This window comes from Ochlerotatus camptorhynchus, unplaced genomic scaffold (genome assembly GCF_037179485.1).
Source record: "Ochlerotatus camptorhynchus isolate MF236.1 unplaced genomic scaffold, CSIRO-AGI_Acam_v1.1 ptg000404l, whole genome shotgun sequence".
Lineage (NCBI taxonomy): Eukaryota > Metazoa > Arthropoda > Insecta > Diptera > Culicidae > Ochlerotatus > Ochlerotatus camptorhynchus.
In genome coordinates, this window is record NW_027040890.1 from 1231418 (window position 1) to 1251868 (window position 20451).

At 39.2% G+C, this 20451-nt stretch overlaps 2 protein-coding genes across 2 annotated transcripts in view; both read left to right on the top strand.

The window, feature by feature from the left end:
• The window catches only part of ec (echinus), a 323237-nt gene that overhangs the window by 87595 nt on the left and 215191 nt on the right, over positions 1–20451 (top strand). Inside the window, exon 2 of the mRNA XM_065233557.1 lies at positions 13395–13909. Coding sequence (XP_065089629.1) covers positions 13472–13909 — 438 coding nt within the window. The 5' untranslated portion in view covers positions 13395–13471. The remainder of the gene's footprint in view (positions 1–13394; positions 13910–20451) is intronic.
• On the top strand, positions 4708–6438 carry LOC135710846 (paired box protein 6 homolog). The gene is made up of 2 exons (XM_065233545.1): positions 4708–4769; positions 4984–6438. The coding sequence occupies exons 1-2, from the start codon at positions 4752–4754 to the stop codon at positions 5608–5610; spliced, it is 645 nt and encodes a 214-aa protein (XP_065089617.1). The 5' UTR covers positions 4708–4751; the 3' UTR covers positions 5611–6438.

Consider the following 20451-nt stretch of genomic DNA (forward strand, 5'->3'; position numbering starts at 1 on the left):
CCAACTAACATTTTCAGCTTTATAAGCCAAGTTTTCCAGCATTGTGCTGTGAAGTAGCTGAAAAAAAGCTGCAGATACATCTACAAGCAGAAACTAGCAAAATAGTTTTGCAGAGCGTTTACTCAACTTTTTCAAAACCATTATTCAATTTGTTAGTCACACTGAATAACAGCAGCCAATAAACGCTAATGTCACTTCTATGCAAATATTAATCATCTTTCAACTTGTAGCTGCAAAACAAAGCTAGTAAAGTGAATATATTACTCATTTGACGACCAACCATTCTTGCTAAACAACATACATTTCAAAAGTGCTTTTTCAATAACTAAACAACCTGTACTCAGCTAATAAACTGTGTTAGTGCTACTTTGGAAGCATTTTTACAGTCAACTAGGTTTATTTTTAGGCGTGTGCAGTTTTACAGCTTCTTTTCTGCTCCTTTACAAAGCTGAAGTAACTAGTCGATAAAAGTGATTCATGTGCACTATTATAAAGCCTTTACTCAGCGAAATTGTTGTAGAAAGTCATGTATATTATTTTACGTAAGTTCAAAGTGTTGGCGTAGCGAAGTTGGTAGAGTCATGGTTTGCCTATGCGGTCGTTTCGAGTTCTATTCCGGGTTTCGGTGCAGAGTAAATGATAGGGTGGTGTGCTTATAACTAATTTCGATTAACTTGATTCTCACAACAAAATAAACTCAATCAATTCATCCAACAAAAAGCGTAAACAATATTTAACCCGGCTTCAAGAGAAAGCTGTGTAGTGATTATTGGATAACCGGGAAAAGTTTAAATAAGCACAACTAAACAGCAAGATAACAGCTGTATAGAAGCGTAAATGGAAGTGCAATAAGAGATTATTCCAACCGTCCCAACAGCCATAAGTAGCTGATTAAGTTCGCCAGATTTGCCTCACATCTTATAATGTTTGAATACAGCTTGAGGCTGTATAAATGAAGTGAGTAAAGCGTTTACGTTGTGAAAATTGTTAGTTGGGCGATGCTGTAAAAGGAATGGAGTTTGTTGATCCCCCAGAAGCACCCCTTCATACGAATCTGCGAGGTCAAGGCGAATAATGTTGAAATCGTGGAAAGCAAGATCGTTGTCTGAAAAGAGTCATGTTTCAAAAAGGGCAAATGCATCAGAAAGTGAGTTGTTAACTAAAAACTTGACTCATTTAAGTTATGGCATAAGACTTCTAGAGTTCCACTGAAGAACAGAGATTATATCCTCGACCTCATTCGGAGAGTTATCCATCAAAGGATATGATCGATGCAAGGAAGGACCACCTAGAAGCTAGTTGCTTAAAAAGAGTTTTCATCATTGGCAGCACTAAATTAATAATGCTCCTCGTTGAGTCAGAGATGTTGAATATACAGAAGAAGATATCGACAATACCAGAAAACGTGAACATGGGGGCATGTTCTTGCTGATTATTCAGCTGATTTTCTGGACGTTCTGGACTGGGACATCTGGGGTTTTAGATGATCCTGGAAGTGACGGAAAGTTCTTGTCATAATTACAAGGTTTAAAACTCGGTGGAATGGGTTTCGGTGCATTTCCGTTAGCTCTTGATTTTTCCAAGGGGGGAGGGTGGTCCGTACGAGTGGCCTTACGAGGCTTTTCGGTGGTGTATTTTTTGGCTCGTTTTCTCGTATTGCCTTTAAAGACAAACGGACTAACCTCACCGACCTCTGAGTCAGAGTCTAGATCATCAACTGGCAAAATAGAGAAAGTGTTACCGCTATTGTTAGTAACTTGACAATGCTTTCCTTGTTATTTTCGCTTGTAACTGTAGTAGAGGAAATGGCTCTAATGTTGGCCTATGGATCTAAGATTGGGCCCATCGCTAAAAATATGCTATTTATCATTTTTTTTTCTAGATGAACGTGTCATTGGGACGGTACCAATGGATATTTTTGGTCGCTATTAAAAATTTAGTCGATTGCTGAATTTATGTATGGGCCCAAATTAGGAGCATTTAAGCCGACATTACATCCATTTCCTCTATATGTAGTCTGTATAATCTGTACTGTTTTTTACAACACATCACTGGGACTTTTTCTAGTCTATTGATGCAAAAATAACAAATAAACAAATAAAACAAATGAAAAGGTATATTTGTTTGATTTAAAGTGATTACCAACTCTAAATTGAATCACCAATAAAAAAATACTGAGTAATTTTCTTAGAATAACAAAAAACGTGATCAAATCGAAAATCAAGCGAAGTTTTGAACAATGACAGTGTTGCTAGATGATTTATTTTCACGGGATCAGAAGGCGTCTCTTTGTATATTCTACACAGCAAAAAAAAATGTGTTATCGATCAACGTAATTCAAGCTGATGTATGAAATAATGATGTAATAGCAAAAAGCAGATACAATATTACATCAATAGAAGTAATTATGTTCGCAAAATCGATGTACATCGTACAACGTAATATTACACAACCGACGGAATGACCTCTGTGCAGCTGTTTGGATGTAATATTCAACAACTTTTTTTTTCTGTGTAGTCTCTTTAGGTAGCGCTATTTAAGTGCCATGGATTTGCATAACATGGCGGTCTGAGATCTCAGCAAAACATGACGTTTACTTGCTGAGATTCAGCGAATCATTTGCCGAGATTCAGCAACCAAACGTTAGTTTTGCTGAGATCTCAGTAAAACTGATTGCCGAGCTGCTCGTTGGTGTCAAAATTACCGAGGTTCGTACCCTGGTAGGGCGCTGTTTGATTGATCGTCGCTTCCAACCATCCAGTTATCAAGCTTATAAATCTTGCCGTTAGGTTTTTAAAGAAATAAGGGGCTGTTCATAAACTACGTAGACAGTTTTTTTTTATTCTAGACCCCCCCCCCCCTCCAGCGTAGACAATTGCCCATACAATTTTTTTTAAATTTGTATGGGCCGTGGATAATTTGACAGATAACTGTCTACGTAGTTTATGGACAGCCCCTAACATTTATAGAAAATTGTATAAATTTTTCAATTTTTTTCTTGGGATACGAATTGAATCGTTTTGTTTTGAACATATACGGTAACCACCATAAATCAACCGCTCCTTCATGATTGATCCGCCCGACAGACTGAACCGAGAGAATTGCCACGTGAACGGGTTCGTTCCACCGGATTTCCACTCTTTCACGGCAACTTTCAGCATTAAAAAGAAGGAGACACTTGTTCGATGCCCCTGGTGGCCGGCCGCGAGCGTCAGGTGCCTAAAGGGGCCAACGAAGTATGTCATCATGGTGGATTTTCTCTCATGTTGCCACTTATCCCCGATCGGATGGAGACCTGTCTCTATACTACGGCATTATTGTAGCACATGCCACAGCACAGCCACCGCTAAAGTTGCTACTAACTTGATGGAAACTAACCGATTGTCTATCCGTTTTTGCTCTTCTCCGCTTCCATACATCGTTGCTGGCTGTCATTACCACCGCGCTGGTTAATATTAATGATTAAATCTAGTGGTGAATGGTTGTTCGCTAGTCGCCTGGATCGACGATTTACTACCACAGTGAGTTAGTACTAGACCGAACGTCCTTGAATTACGATCATTTGTTTTCGTCTTTTCGCTTACAAGCAAACCGCATTCCAACGGCGAACGTATGACGAGACTTCCTCGTCGTTTGCCTTGGAAGCAACAATAGGTAGGTACCCGTACAACACCGGTTGTATTGGGTTTATACTAAACCTACTCGACTGTGACCTGTCAATATGGCTAGCTGTCCTGTCAGTAGTAAATTAGTTATCTTTACGATTCTGTGTTAGAATTATACTTATATAAATTGATGTCCAGCAATGAGGCGGTAGTTGTCACACTCTAGGATTCTTAATAGAATTCACGCAATCAACCGTGGAACAAATCCCAACGACATAACTGTGTTAAAAATCCAAAATTGTCCCGCGTGTCATATATGAAATGCCCCCGAGAATATCTCATTTACCACTTCATCATTTTTCAATTTACTAAATTGTTTTCTTTCCGACTGTTTCATCCCATTTACTGCTGCCCTGCGGACGTCATTGCACCGGAACTACTCGATTAACAGTCAGAGGACGACGGTTGAGGTGGTGATGGCGGCGACGGTGGACATATTCGCCATTCGGAGTCTGTGCGGTGACCACGCGCGATCATCCCGCGAAAAGTGGTTAACTGTAGATTTGTGTAATTTTTGTTCCTTCATGCCATCCTCCGGTTTCAAAACTGGGTAGATAAAGCACAAAAAAGAGGCATATGAAACGCACATACCTACACCCGGTCATGACCTAGAAGAGCTCTGCGCTCTACGAGAAAAATTAACAAGATGATTTATTCATTTATTTTGTGTTTTTGCTTCTCCGATTCTCCCGAATGTCTTGTAGGCTCGCACCCATTTCTGGGTTGGGACGGCGGTCGGATGGATCGGTGACCCTGGTAGGGGGATTTATGTTTACGAACGCACCCTCGCACGTCCATAAAAATGCGAAAGTTGAATATTAAAAGTTTTGTTATTTAGCTTTTTTTCTCTCTCTTCTTTTATGTTTAATTTCTCCAGTTGACGTTTGGTTGATTGTTTTCGACGGTCATTTTGCGATTTGCTGTCCTCATTGGGTTGTTGATTTTTTTTGGGTTTCTTTTTTGGATAAGTTTTCGACTTCTGTTTTCTGTCAAATTATAATCGTTAAAATGTCGTTTTGTGTTAATTGTTTTGACATTTGCTGTTGTTTGAGAAATTATGGACGTAATGATCTGGACGGAGGTGGGATGATCGTCGAGAAGGAGGTAATTGTTGGATGATTTTGGATAATTAGTGTTCTTTTTTCTGCAGGTTACCTCGCCGGCAGTTGTTTTCTCTCTTTTCAGCTTGATTTTGACTTATGCCGAGTTGCCATAATATTGTTGAAATTTGTCATTTTAATTTAGTTGTTTGGAATATGATTACCTTAAGCTGATCTATATTCTCTTTCATCTATTTAATGCTGCCATGATCGGTCAGGTGTGGTTCTCGAATAGGCGTGCCAAGTGGCGCCGGGAGGAGAAATTACGGTCCCAGAAGCGTTTGATCAATCAAGTCGGATCCAATGGGTCCCAACCGGGAATGGCCTCAACGATATGTTCACCATCGGCAACGAAAATCTACAACTCGGAGTATGACAATCCCTATGCAGCTGCAGCCGCCGCATCCCAACCTACGACGGATTGTTACAGTTCAATATCCAATTCAGTCGGGCTTATGTCGGGGCAACCCCCACGTGACAATTACCAATATCTTCTATCCGATTCATTGCACTCCCTTAGCATGCCTTATTCATTTCACCACCGTTTACCCTGTAGTTCTCCGTCCAGCGTTCAACCAATGGATCTCAATACTCATTCGGCCGCTTCGGCGGCTGCTGCAGCTGCTGCTGCTTCCGCGTACAGCCAATCGATAAGCATGACAGACCTTTCACAAATGACTCCGTCGAGTGCGGCGGCGGTGGCAGCAGCTGGTCTACCGCCGCCGCCGCGACATCTTCCAATAATCACGAGTTCAATTGCTTCCAATCCGGGGTCGGGTAGCAATGAGATTGAATCTTCTGGACCTGGAGGTGGTGGCGGGCATTACATTACACGGCTAGAATAGTCACTAAGTCAGCCGCTGTCGTTGACTCATCACCATCATCATCAACAGCAGCAGCAGCCACCTCCTTCACAGTCCAACATCCAGCAACCGCCCCCACAGGCGGATCATCATTCCCTAGCGCCAATAGAACTCACCAGTACCGCACAACAGCAGCAACAGCAGCAGCAGCAACAGCAGCAACAGCAGCAACAGCAGCAGCAGCAGCAACAGCAACAGCCGCCGAGTGACATGGAAGGATGATGAGACTGAAGTTGATCTTTTGAGATTTGAGTACTAACGGCGAGCGGCTGACTTCGAATATTGAACAAAATTCCCAAAAGCCCTCGACTGACGGTTGTTTCATGAAATGTGATATTGTAATACGTTAATTAGCACACATTTTAATCAAAAAAAAACATGATTACCCGGTAGCAGATGTGTAGTTTTTTTCGGATTGTAAATCCGAGTAACAATATGTAGTAGCATTCAAAATGTATGGTTTTTATGCGCAAGTTATAGCTAGACCCAGAGTTAGGAGGTTTTGAACAGGAAACACGAATCTAGTTGTAGGATTATTTATAGCATGATAGAATAGAATTGAGATGAAAGGAAGTATGCGATTCTGATACAGCTGCATGCGCTGCCTAACAAGCAAAGAAATGGAGAAACGACAAAACTAATAATCAAACCATGTGTATGTACTTAAGCAAAACATGAACAAAAAAAAATGAAATCAGAGTTCATTCTATCAAGCAAAATGTGTTGAAAAGTAATGTGAACGAGAAATCGAATTTTGACAAATAAATATTTGCCAACCGCGAAAGCGCGAGAAAAATGTGATTCATTACCAGAGAAGGAAGCAAACCAAGCAAACACAAGCGGAAACCACCCCTTTTCCATTCAATTATCGTGTTTGGGTTTACTTTCTTTGTTTCCATGAGCTCGCGCGCTCTCGTTTTGACAGATGGCTTTACGAAACCGCGCAAACGACGAAACCACACCAAAGTAAGCAGTGCGTTGCGGTGGATTGATATCCATGTGTCAAAAGGAAGGCGCAGCGTAAATGCCATCGTTTGCTTCGCACAGACAGTAATAGTTCATTTCAATTACTCTATTTTTTCCCTCCAAAACGCTGACCAAAGTCGCGGTTCCAGATCGGATCGAATCGCGTAAGTAAACCGCTAAAAACAATCACCGTCGGTTGTCGTCGTCATCGCCGGCGTCGATGGTGTCATAAAGAGATCGTCATATTTCCAGCTTGCTACGTTTGCTACAATCCTCCCGACCCTTCATCGTGTGCATGTGTTTGTTTTTCATTTTTTAGTCTTTTATTGCATTCACCGCAGGCGAAATGCGTGTATTTTTTCCACATTCAATTTTTTTTCGGTAATTTATGACTTAATTGTACTGCTTTGACATGATCGTAAAACTGATTTTTCGGCTTTTATCCCTTTTCCCTTTTCTGTATTCGTTCGTTCAGTTTTCGGCTTTTGATAAACGCATTGTTTATTTTATGCATGCCGTCTCGCTGTGGCCGTCATTGACGCATTGTTTTGCTAGATTTTAACTTCTGATGGCTACAAGAAATCCGATTGTTCTCCTCGCAGTGTTTCGGTTTGTGTTCAAAAATGTGTCGATTAAGATTTCTTTAGTTGGTGAAATATGTTCAATTGTAGTAATAGACGTTTATAGCTTTATTAGCGAGAGTTTTAGCACAATGGAATGCATATTTTTGATACTAAAATAGGACTGAACACATTTTGTCTGCATCCTTGGTTCAATATGATCATAACGTTTTTTTTTCTTTCTATGGCGTATTTGTATGCTTAAGTCTTCTTGGTGTGTCTTGCACTAATTAATAATAATTGGATTTTTTAAATTAGAAACAAGTTGTTAGGAATATTTACAATAGACTTAGTAGTATTTTTTAGGTAGAATTTTAACCGCCTCAATCGATTTTCACGTAATGCAGGGCACATAAGAAGGGACCCATATGAAGAGGTTGTTAAAAATTTCCGAATTGCAATATTCAATTTTAATATGATTTTATTGTGATTTTGTAGTTCCTATTCAAGTATGGGAAATTTATTCACGGAAACAAAATAGCCATCCTCATGTAACAATTTGGGTTTTATGAGGGTTCTGAAGACCATTATTTAGACTTGTAGAATGCTATAAAACCACGATAAAACTTGCAAGATCAACAGATTATGTTTTAATCTGTTCTGAAACAGTAGTTTATTAAAACTATATTTGACGTAGGCAGTAAATAATAACAGAAGGAATGGTAAAACTACACTTTTGTTTTAAATTACGTGCTACAATATGCAAAAAAAAAATCACATAGGGGAAATGACGGCTTCGGCATGACAGACTATTTTCGGCAACTCAAATGGAAACGCTAATTTCACTGGATTTTCTTACGAAAACACTTCGCTGAATGCATTAAAATTATCTTTTAGGCTTTCAGCTTCCATTTGATTATATTTTTACCACTGAAAAAAAGCAATCTAGCAGAGATTTCTTGAAATTAAACACACGCACTACAAAGTGCTTCTGATTTCGAGTTGTCGATGAAAGCACAGCTGTTTAACACGAAGCTCAAATAGAAAGGTTGCCGAATAAAAAGATGTTGCCCACAATAGTCGCTCTCACTTGAGAAGATTGGAGCTTTGTAAAAGCGTTTCAAACCCATTTTTGACAATTCTTTCGACTGAAATTAGAGCTGCTGGCAGCAAATGATTGTAAAGAAATCAATTCTGCATATGTGTGCGTTCCTTAGAGAAAAAAGCTATAGAAAGTGTGTGGCTGCTTAGGTTGCCGAGAATTCGTAAATTCCTCTAGGTCGTGTTGACTAGTCAAGTTGTACTCCGGACATGTCACATTGTACGATTTTTCTCAATGACATAATTAATGAGTATTACATTTGGCGTTTTTTCCCTACATCATCTAGATTCCCTTTCAAATTCTTCAGAATATAGTACTTAACACTGGAAAAATGACTGGTGGCCTTACTAATAACCTTAGGTTGGATTTCCATGCCCCGATAGGGTGGGGCTTATATATAAAAATCGATCAGGGAACATGTTTTCCCATGTGGAAAATGATTATTGGGACTACATAACAAAATTTGGTCTATTTTCGTTAACATTTAGAGGTGGCGCAAGGGGTCTAAGTCCAAAATGTCAAACTATGAGCTTTTTCAAATAAAACATAAACACGTGATTTGTGCATTTTGCGGATTGCACTGGTCTTGTTCTCCGAGCTAGACAGCTCCACTCCGACACGTGCTACGAAGGGTCTACGGTCGGTTGGGCGGTGATTCGTAGGTGTATAATCCACTTTCAGACGGTGTCAGCTAACCGTTTTATATGGCAGTGACTGTTCTCGTGGGTTAAGGCCAAATCTGTTCTACAAAATTCAACCATATTTATCAAGGACCGGGGCAGAAAACCAACTAATCAGAGCAGATGAATAGGAATTTCCATGGAAATACGTATTCTCGTGAATTTAAGGGGAGGTTCTCATTCAAATTAAAAAAAAAACGATCGAATTTTTTGTTATTGCATTTTTTGAAAGGTATAAGTGTCTACTATAATGTGATGAAAGGGTTTTTCGATCCGTGCACAAGAAAAGTTTCTACAGGCCACTATTGTTCGAAGTGGCGTCCCGGCCGCCATGGGACGCTCTCGGCTCGAGACGCGCGCCTCAGGTAGAAACCTTTTTATGGCATTATGCACGTTCCCACTGTTGCGTTGCACTCAGTGATGTGTTCTTCAAATTTGAGCTAAGTAGTCGCACACAATATTGACTTGCGCCCTTAAAATATAAATTTGTCTAAAATAACGACGCATCCGTCCGTCGCCCCGTTTCAAATAGTGTATTATCTAGTTCAGGCCTGCCCAACCTTTCGAAACTTGCTTTTTGAATGGCTGTAACTATTTTCGATGAATATTTCAAGCTGCATTTTGTTTCTTTCACATTCATGCTGGGCTTAAATTCATAATTATGAATAAAACTGCACTGCTGAGATCCAGAGACCACGTCTGGCCCTGTGTAATACAGATTACATTCTCATGCTAAATTATGTCGGTACTATCTGAAGTGATTCAGTACTTTCTAAAACTTTTCGGCAGTAATTCAGTACTTTTCAAACTGATTCCGAGATTTTCTAAAGTGTTTCAGCACATTCAGAAAAGATTTCGACCTTTTTTGAAATGATTCTGTGCTGTTCAAAATGATTCGGATTTTTCGGAAGTGATTAAATATTTTCTGAAGGGATTTCAAACTTGAGAGAATTGATACAGTACTTTCCGAAGTTTTGTGAAGTGATTAAGTCCTTTCCGGAATTATTCATTTCTTACGGAAGCGATTACAAATTTTCTAGATAGGTTAAGTATTTTACAAAGAGAGTCAGAAATTTTCTTAAGTCATTCAATACTATCCGAAGAATTTTCGAGCTTTTCTTAAGTGATTCAGTACTTTCAGAAATTATTTCAAGCTTTTTCAAAAGTGTTTCTGTTCTTTCCGAAGTGATTTTTAGTACTTTCGGAAGTGTGTTTGTAATAATTCAGTACTTTTCGGAGTGATTCCAAACATTACTGAAGTGATTCAGTACTTTCTGAAGTGATTTCGAACTTTTCATAAGCTATTCAGTGCTCTCTGAAATAATTCAGTACTTTCCGAAGTGATTCCGAATGATTATCAAGTGATTCAGTACTTTCCGAAGTGATTTCGAGCTTTTTGATATGATTCCAAACTCTCTCATACCTCACCGTGAAAGAATTTCGAAAGCATCATCATGTCAAAATTCATATCTTACCACCAATAAGAGGATTTTCCCCGTTATTCGTTAACCTCAACCGGATGAACATCTTAACAGCTCAGTGGTACTATTTACCTTTCTTTTTATAGTTGGAGATGCTGAACGTCAAATGTCAAAATTTGTCGTTTTACACGATAGATGAGGAGATGAACGTATAGAGTTGATAGTTCCGTTAGAGTACGGCAGTGTGGAAATTGTATATAGAGAGTAGAAAGCGAGCAAAAGTCAATTTTGAGGAAGGCACGAAGCGGGTTGATCATCTACTTTACCAAACTCCCCTGTTGGGGAGGGATGGTAAGGGGTATCTCTGGAGATCATGAACCCGATTTGTGCCTTCCTTCTTTTTTCCTGAACGTGTAGTTGAGGGACGCTAGCCACTTCAAATTTTACGATTATGATAATTTTTCCCTGAAAATGTTTATCAATCCATTTCAAATGAAACATATTTTTTTTAATTTTTCCCTGGACTTTTCTACCAGGAGTGGTATCAATTTTTAACTATAAATATATGTTTTTACTTTTTCCCTGACCGTGTACATCAGGGGCGCCAGACACTTAAAATTTAAAGATTTTTATCAATTACCTAAAAGGCTTACCAGGGGCGCTAGCACTTTTTAACACCATTATTTATAAATTTTTCCAACATCATGTTTGCCAAGACATTTTAAATTTAATTTGTTTTAATTTTTTCATTAACATGTCTACCAAGGTTACTATAGATATTTCTAATCTATATATTTTTAAATGTTTCCCTGATCATGTTTACCAGGGGCGCAAGCCACTCCAAATATAGATATTTTGATCAATTTTAACCTGAACATGTTTACCGGGTCATTTCAAAGTTAACTTATTTTTTTTTCAATGCTCGAATTCGGCTACCAGGAACGTAAACCACTTGAAATTTATCATTTATTCCTGAACGTGCCTACCAGACAACATATTTTAATATTTTTTTCAATTTTTTCCCAGAGGCGCTTACTAATTCAAATTTTATATTTTTTTTTCAGATTTTCCCAAATTTCTAATATTAAAAAAAAATAATCTGAACATGTATATCAGGGGCGCTAGCCACTTCTAATCAATGTAAACAAGCTTTTACCAGGGGCGCAAAACATTTAAAATATAACATTTTTAATTTTTTGCCTGAATGAGCCATTTAAAATTACCCGATTTTTCAATTTCCACCTGAACATGTATATTGGATTAGATTGCTGTATTATACCTATTTTGTAAACTTTTTTTTTCGGTTTGGAGCTAAGCAGTCGTCGACTACCCACAACTACAGCACTGGTTGCACTGAATGCAGGATGCCTCGCGTTTATCTCGAAACATAATTTTTCAAAACTGCGTGCAATCTCATTTGAAAACGGTTCGATTTAACTTCTACCTTTGACCATTTGGATGAAACCCTTTTTTATTGGAGGAATGGCCTATAAAATCTACAGATTCTTTGTATTCACTATTTTTCCTGAAGCCTTAAAGAGGAAAAATAGGGGTGAAACATCGACCAAAAAGTTTGAGATTGCACCATTTTGTCAATTTTTTTTTACCCGTTCTTAGGTCATTCCTCCAATAAATTTAGTTCACTTTAAAGCCTCATTAATCGTGTTGTGTTTCAGATCGATCCTGAAGTACCAGGTTGTACCAGACGTTTGGGTTGATGATGACACAACCTTACTCAAAACGTGACCACGGGCGCCATTTTGTTTTTTTTTCGCCTTGTAAAAATTTGAATAGGACGAAGTTCAAAGCTGTTTGAATTTCAAAACCGCGTCCTTCTATGTTTTTTCATTGGCCCACAAAAAATGCCAAACTGTGCTTACTTTTTAGGCTCCCCTTAAATCTTTCTCTCAAAAAATGTGCGTGTTCCAAAAATTCTACTTTGGCACATCGATTCAGCCAGGTGTATTCTACAAAGTTCAATCATATTTTTCAAAGAGCGGGCTAGAAAACCAAACAGCTAGTAAAAATTTCCATGAAAATTCGTAATTTTGTAAACTTAAGATGATTCCTTGTAGAGTCCATAAATGGCCGCCACGTAGGCTATACATGCTCTTCCACTTCGAATTTTTAATCACACAAATCTCGGTGATTAATGCCACATTTCACATGAAATTGCTACTTCATCGAGAAGTTTGCCTCGGAAAAGCATCGAAAAATTTACTCATTCTATGAGTGACCTACGTTTTCGCGAATTTGAGTAACCTGAACTCAAATATGAGTAACTCTTACTCAATTTTGAGCCGTTATCATTGGCCGTGCATGCGGAATTGGTTTAGAGGCTGGGTTCGATTCCCGGTCCGGTCTAGGAATTTTTCGGGTTGTAAAATTTCTCGACTTCCCTGGGCATATAGTATGATTGTACTTGCAACACAATTATACTAATGCAGAAATGGTACAGGCATCTAGAACACTAAGTTGAGAGCACGCAATAAGCTAATATGCGATATGCAATAAGCTTGAAATGCGAAGAAGAAGAAGGAGAAGATCTGCACTAAATTAAGTTAAAAGTTTATAACGATATTCTTCTGGGCATTTTTCGTTTTTATAGCGGGCACTTGGCCAGCTATCAACTTAGTGTTTTAGATGTACTTCCACAGTTATTAATTGAGAGCGTTCTATGCACCATGATACCCTATGTCAAGAAAGTCGAGAACTGTGAATCGAACCCACCACCTCCGGCTACCGTGCTTTGACTAGGCTATTAGAGACCCTCAAAGTTTACGGGGATTAACTTAACGTTTACTGTTTGGTAATATTGCTAGACATAATTTATTGTTTGATGTGCCTAGCTGAACGAGTTTCTGTTGCACTTTTTCACTTTATGTATGTTGTTGTTTCCCAATGATTCTTTATCTGCTATAGTTTATTTTATTTTATTGTGTATTGCTAGTGCATTATTATTATATGATTTACTGATAATCAACTTTCACAAGTTTATTTGATCTAACCATTTAATGTGATTGATTTTTTTTTTCAGACATCACGCAATCATCACTAACTGTAACCACGAATGACTTTTCATCACTTGACGTAACCCAGAAGAACTCCGGAAAAATGTCCAGCAGCTCCAGTGGGCCTCCGCCCAGTTCCGGGCCTCTGGTTCTTGGTGGACACCTATCCACCTTGGGCCGAAAGCAGCAGCATCATTCGCAACATCAATATCAACAGCAACAGCCGCACATTGTCCCCGGTTCACTGAACGTGATAGCCGTGGCTGGGCTGGGAAATCCGCTCCCTCCGGGAGCAAGTGCCTTTGTGTCATCGTCGTCGATGATGCTTCCGTCGGAAGTCGGTAGTGTCAATAGTGGAAGTGTAAATAACAGTGATGGTAGCAATAGCAACAACAGTAGCAGCACCCTAAGTGGCTTAACCGGTGGCTGCGGGGCATCCCGCGTCATCATTTCCAGTCCGATTCAGGCTGGCACTGGACCATCGAAGGGACTGCTGAATGGACCCGGCCAGAACAACTGTTTTCTCAATTGTGCCGTCCAGGTGAGTGGCTATTATTGCTATTATTATTTATTGTTATTTGTTATGTTTCGCATGAATTAATTGGTGGGGGGACTTGACGAGCATGGTTGCCATGCAGAAGTAGCCCAGGAAGAGCATTTCCGTTGTTCTCACGCGGAAGCAATGGGCTGGCACAGGGAAATGATGTTGCTTCGAACAGGGCTTCCTTGCTGCTGCTGCTGTTGCTGCTTCTGTACGGTGGTAGTGCGGATTTGCACTTTTTCTCCTTCTGCATTTTAAAGATATAGGGTACACAGCAAAAAAATAATTTTGAATTCACGTCAAAGTGGATGCACTACAATCATGTCGAAAATATGGTGTAATGTTACTTGCTAAAAAGGACAAAATTATCATTAATACAATGCATGAACTGACATTACGCTGCTTTTACTGCATTTGTTTATTTATGTGGTCATAAAAATTACATGAAATTTTCGACATGATTGTAGTGCATCCACTTTGATGTGATATCAAAATTATTTTTTTGCTGTGTATAAGCGAAAAGTAGAAGAAAGTCTTCATGATGGTAGTTCAAGTGTATTGTGTTTCAAGTGCGCTTGAAAGTACATAGCTGAAGAGGAAAGCATTGAAATCTTTCAATTGCATTGCAAGAATAATACTCTTCTTCATCTTCTTGGATTTTATGCTCTTACACGAACTAATGTCTGTTGTCAATTTAATGTTCTTTGAAGCACTTACAAAGTTATTAACTTAGAACAGCTATGCCAACTAATGCATGAATTTGTACAATGCAAAGAATTGTACACAATTGTCAACCCAACTGATTTGCTATTTCTGTTATTTTCGTATGGTGCGATCTAGTCTATAGGCTATCTGAGGCCCCCAACAAGATTATTTCTGCTAAGTCAAGTATGTAATATATTAAAAGAACCCTTTTGATAGGTCTAGATTTTCGCAGCCCTGCAGAACAATATTTTGAAACATCTAGTACAATTTAATTTTGATCAGCCACAGGAAACTCCCTAGGAATCCGCACAATCTGATCGAGCGTCTTGCATTTCATTATGAAACGACAAAACATGGGTCGCCATCGTCTTCGAGGGCTTCATGACTTCATACCCTCCTGACTGGCTCGGCTCACCCAATCCAGTAGTGCTGGCGAATGTGGGGGAGAGTGAATAGTACACCTCAAGAAGACGTATCAAGAAACCGATTCCCACGGGTGGTAATTAAATAATAATGCATTCAGCACTACTACTAACACTGGCTGCTGCTGCTGCGTATCGTCATATCGCCAGGGCTTATGTGAATATATTTCCTCAATGGGTTGATGTGTTTTTGTTTCCCTATGCATTTGAGCTTGAGCGAGCTCATTCGAAGGAAAACCCACGACGACGATGAGACGCTACCATAAATAAGATCACCGTCAGATGGCAGCAACGGCAGTGACCGAAGCGACGGACGGACGGCGTGGCGCTCACTCAACCGTGTGCAATGAAACAAGTGTATTTTAGTAGCGTCGATGGCTACGACGGACGGCACACTTGATCGTCTGCTCTGCGATAGCAAACAGAACTCCAGAAGCGTCAAGCAAGTGTGACGACGAAGACGACGAGTGACGGGTCACCGTTCTCATTGGAGGAGGGCCGGAGAATAAATATTCATAAATTTTACGAATAAAAGAAAGTTGAAGGAACTTCTCAAGCCGGTCGGTTTCAGCTTTATTGGGGTAGAAGGTTCTCACATACTCTGGCACTGTCCATGGTTTGTTTTATCACACCGGGAATCAAAATTAAGTTATATTTATGACGAGTGGGTGCAGTGTAGTTTTATAGCCTTTTAAGCTTGCTTGTCAAATTACTTTGCAAACGCCACGCTGGATGGCGCGCCACGATACGACGTGAATGCAAAATTGAATGCAATTCTTTGAACACTGTAGTCCAGATATTGATGTGCTCTACATCACACTTGGTATAACGACTTCGGCTTCGAACGTGACATTTGCCATAGAAACAAATCAGTGTGTAAAAGTAAACAAATAACTGAACCAAGTGGCGCTGTACTTTTGTTTGTCTTTTGCTTTCCCCACGCTTCACAGAATGCAGTTAACGGGCAACTAATTGCTGTAGAATATTATTATCAACAGATGGTGCGTTTAAAAATTAAACCCTTCGATCGAACAATTGAAGTTTTTCAATATCATTTGAACTGCACGCCAACTATGAATGAAACATATGTTTCAATTTTGAGGCCCACGTATTGTGTATTTGGCGGTTAATTTTAATGAAAATTGTGATTCTATAGAAATGACTTCAATTGTAAAGAGGCTCTCGGAGGCTTGACCTTTCAATAAGCTGTTTTTTTTCTTTGCTTTAGTTTTAGAGAGCTGGGACCTCGTCCACGGTGAGCTGTTATATTAAATTTTAATGATTAATAGTGGTACGTAATGAAGTGGGTAACCGTCCCATCATCAAAATATAAAATGATTTTATGCTATGTAAATTATATTGCTCCCTCAAATACAAACACCACAGAACCTTAGCTACTGTTACCTTATTTCACGAATTGTATTTCTGATTGGAAACAGCTAGGGGAAGGACAAACAGCTACAAATTGTAAATGTTCATGCTTACTCACGCATTCTCAAAATCAACAACACGAATCCCGAATCGCTGGTGTGCATACGAACCAACAAGAATTACCTATTTACTAGGGGTGAGTGGGGCATAACGTCCCATTTATTGCTTGGTGGATTTGATGGACGAAGGGAACAATTTCCAGTGTTTTGCATCATAATTAAAAATCTTCCGAAAAAATAGATGACATAAGCAAAAGGATGAGGTAAATGACCTCTTATGTTTATAGCTTGATAACTCGCACGTATCGAAGACTTGAACTTTCAACCTATGAGATATGAGCTATGATCAGAATCGTAATTAGCAGGTGGTGAATTCCTGAGGGGTGGAAACATTGCTTCAATGTTCCGTGATCATCTATAAAGTTACCTAATTTTTCTTGGCGGAATCGACTGTTACGAAATATGTTGGAGGTTATGTGGCTTTCAGTCTTTTGAGGTTCAAAAACGTTTTCATCTGACGTTTCGGTCACATGTATTGTGCCTTTTTCAAAGAATTAACTAAATTCCGTTTTGGTGTTAAGAGCCCACAAGTCTGCTAGCCGGTTGATTTTGAATTTCCCGCCACTACCGTAAAACTGGAGTGGTCAGCATACGATACCGAACATCGTGACAATTATGCCTATGCTGTGGGCTCTTAACACTAAAACGGAATTTAGTTAATTTTTTGAAAAGGGCACACATGTGACCGAAACGTCAGATGAAAACTTAAAACCCCGTTTTTGAGCACCAAAAGACTGAAAGCCACATAACCTCCAACATAGTTACCTTATCTTTACTTCTTGAAAATTATCTCAACTCTTACGAAGTTCCATGAACTGCTTCGAAGTTCTTTAAGTAATTTTTATCCAACTTTCTCTCAATTCGACCAAGACCTCAGAACATCAATGACCTTCTCCTAACTTCAAGAAAGACCTTGAACCTTTGCTACGATTTTTCCTAAACATCTGGGCGAAACAAAGTCCCCAAAACATTCAGTAAGTTCCCAAATCAAACCCTGAAGCTCTAATAAGTATGCAGAACTGGTACAATGCTTCCTGAGCTTTTACAATACTTCCTGAGCTTCTACAAAGTTCACTGAGCTTCTGCGAAGTTCACGGAGCTTTTACGAAGTTCACTGAGCTTCTACGAAGTTCACTGAGCTTCTACAAAGTTCATTGAGCTCCAACGAAGTTCATTGAGCTTCTACGAAGTTCACTGAGGTTCTACGAAGTTCACTGAGCTTCTATAATGTTAACTGAGCTTCTACAAAGTTCACTGAGCATATATAAAGTTCACTGAGCTTACGAAGTTCACTGAGCTTCAACGAAGTTCACTGAGCTTCAACGAAGTTCACTGAGCTTCAACGAAGTTCACTGAGCTTCAACGAAGTTCACTGAGCTTCAACGAAGTTCACTGAGCTTCAACGAAGTTCACTGAGCTTCAACGAAGTTCACTGAGCTTCAACGAAGTTCACTGAGCTTCAACGAAGTTCACTGAGCTTCAACGAAGTTCACTGAGCTTCAACGAAGTTCACTGAGCTTCAACGAAGTTTACTGAGCTTCAACGAAGTTCACTGAGCTTTTACGAAGTTCACTGAGCTTCTACAAAGTTCACTAAGCTTCTACGAAGATCAATGAGCTTCTGCGAAGTTCATTGAGCTTCTACAAAGTTCACTGAGCTTCTAGGCATCCGATAGTGGACGGTTAGGTTCGGCAGGTCGACGCTTCGGTCCTGCAGATGAACGCAAGGGTCCGGAAAGTACACTGGGATCCAACAGGGACGTAGATGACCAGCAAATGGACCTATAAATCGATTCAGGAGTACGGCGAATCGATGCTAGGCATCCGACGATGAAACTGAGCAATTCGATATGAGGATAAGAATGGCGCTGGATGATGCAATTGCGATAGCTATTTTGTCACTGCTCGCAATGATGATGTCCAATGGCGAAACTCGCTCTTCCGATCCATCAATAGCTATATCCAGTATGTGCAAGAATTCACTCCAAATATTATCCTGGTCACGGTACCAATGTTTTGAAAGGGTGTCTTTCCCTACGTTGTGTATTTGAATGATTTGGGGAAGATCGGCAAACTCGAATATCCGAATAGCACGAATGAAAACACGTGCCTTCACTTAAATGTTTACTATTTTTATTACCTCCGAGAGGCATCCTGCCTGCTCGAAGGTAGTACGAACACTTAACTCGATACATTAAATCAGGCATAACATTTGATAACGGCACAAAAGCATTTGTAAACAAACTTTCTAAGGCCCTCAACACGCGAACCAAAGTACGCCCACGCAAACCAATATCACCTTCGGAAAGGTGATAGTTGCCCCCATCCGATAATGTTGTTGGTTTGCGTGAGCGTACTTTGGTTCGCGTGTAAAGGGCCTTAGAATGTTTGTTTACAAATGCTTTTGTGCCTTTATCAAATGTTATGCCTGAAATGTCTTCCTTAAAAGCTAACACAGAACAGTTAATTTCCATTATAAAACAAACTATAGCTAATGTAAACAATAACAATGAATGGAATATACATATCCAAACACTAAAGAAGGAACAGAGAAAGTTCTACTACTGCAGATCGTATCGCTACCATCGTGCTGGGGGTTATTTTTTGACGTAGCTTTCCACATTCAAATTGTGGTAAAGCCCGGCGCCGATAGTGTGCTTCAACATCATCATTGGCCAGTGGTTTCCAAATTTTCGTGGATTTCGACCCATTTTGATATTTTTTAGAGTTCGAAGCTCACTTAAATGGAAGACAGATACTGTACGACCTTAAAAACGCCAAATTAGGTGAAAAATAACCTCAAATACGAAAAAGCTCTGAACACACTCAAAAAGGCCATCCATAAAAATATTAAACAGTACTAAAAACACTCAATTAGTAAGCAAGCACAACATTACTCAACAACGATGTAATGGTTAGATAAAGCACCGATATAAAATCGCAGTAACCTTGGATTGACGTGTTAGAACGCGTAAAAAAACTTTAAAGTAATCTAAACTGCCCAATCATCCTAATTATGACAAAACAATGCTAAAAATTCAGAATCAACCTGAAATCCCAAAAAAATAGCTAAAAGCGACAATAAGGCCTGAAATCGAACAAATTATGAGAATATCACAATGACCTTAAAACAACAACATAATCCATAAAACGTAAAAAAATAACTTTTATTTGCTAAAATGACCATAATTCACGAAATAACTCAAAATATTCCAATGTAGAGGCCACTGACTAATAATGATGAAATAACACTAAAATATAATGATGAAGGAGCCACATTGCATAAATAGGGGAAATGCAGGTAATGTTCGGCCTAAGTGTCCCTAATTTGGGCCCATACATAAATTCAGCAATCGACTAAATTTTCAATAGCAACCAAAAATATCCATTAGTAACGTCCCAATAACGCGTTCATCTAGATAAAATTGATAAATAGCAGATTTTTAGCGATGGGCCCAATATTAGATACATAGGCCAACAATTAGAGACATTTCCCCTAGCTTTACAATTCCAATGCGATCTGAAATACACCAGTTTAGTGTGTCTGCCAGGCATGGAAAATCATGTGCATTCATTTACATTCATTTGCTTCTAACTTTTTTCATCAACAGCATTCCGCAAAACTGATGTATGAAACTTTTGTAGGTTTTGTTAATAGCTACAACTTTTGTCAACAAGTCAAATCGTATCTCTTATGCATGACGAATCAGAGCGAACAGAAGCCACTACTATTTTTCAGTGAATGTATTTTACATTCACTGAAAAACAGTAACAAGTTCTGCCCGCTCTAGTTCGTGATGCATGAGAGATACAGATTTGAGTTATGAGCAAAAGTTGTAGTTAATAACAAAACCTACAAAAGCTATATACATCATTTTCCGGAATGCTGTTGATGAAAAAAGTTAGAAGCAAATGAATGTAAATGA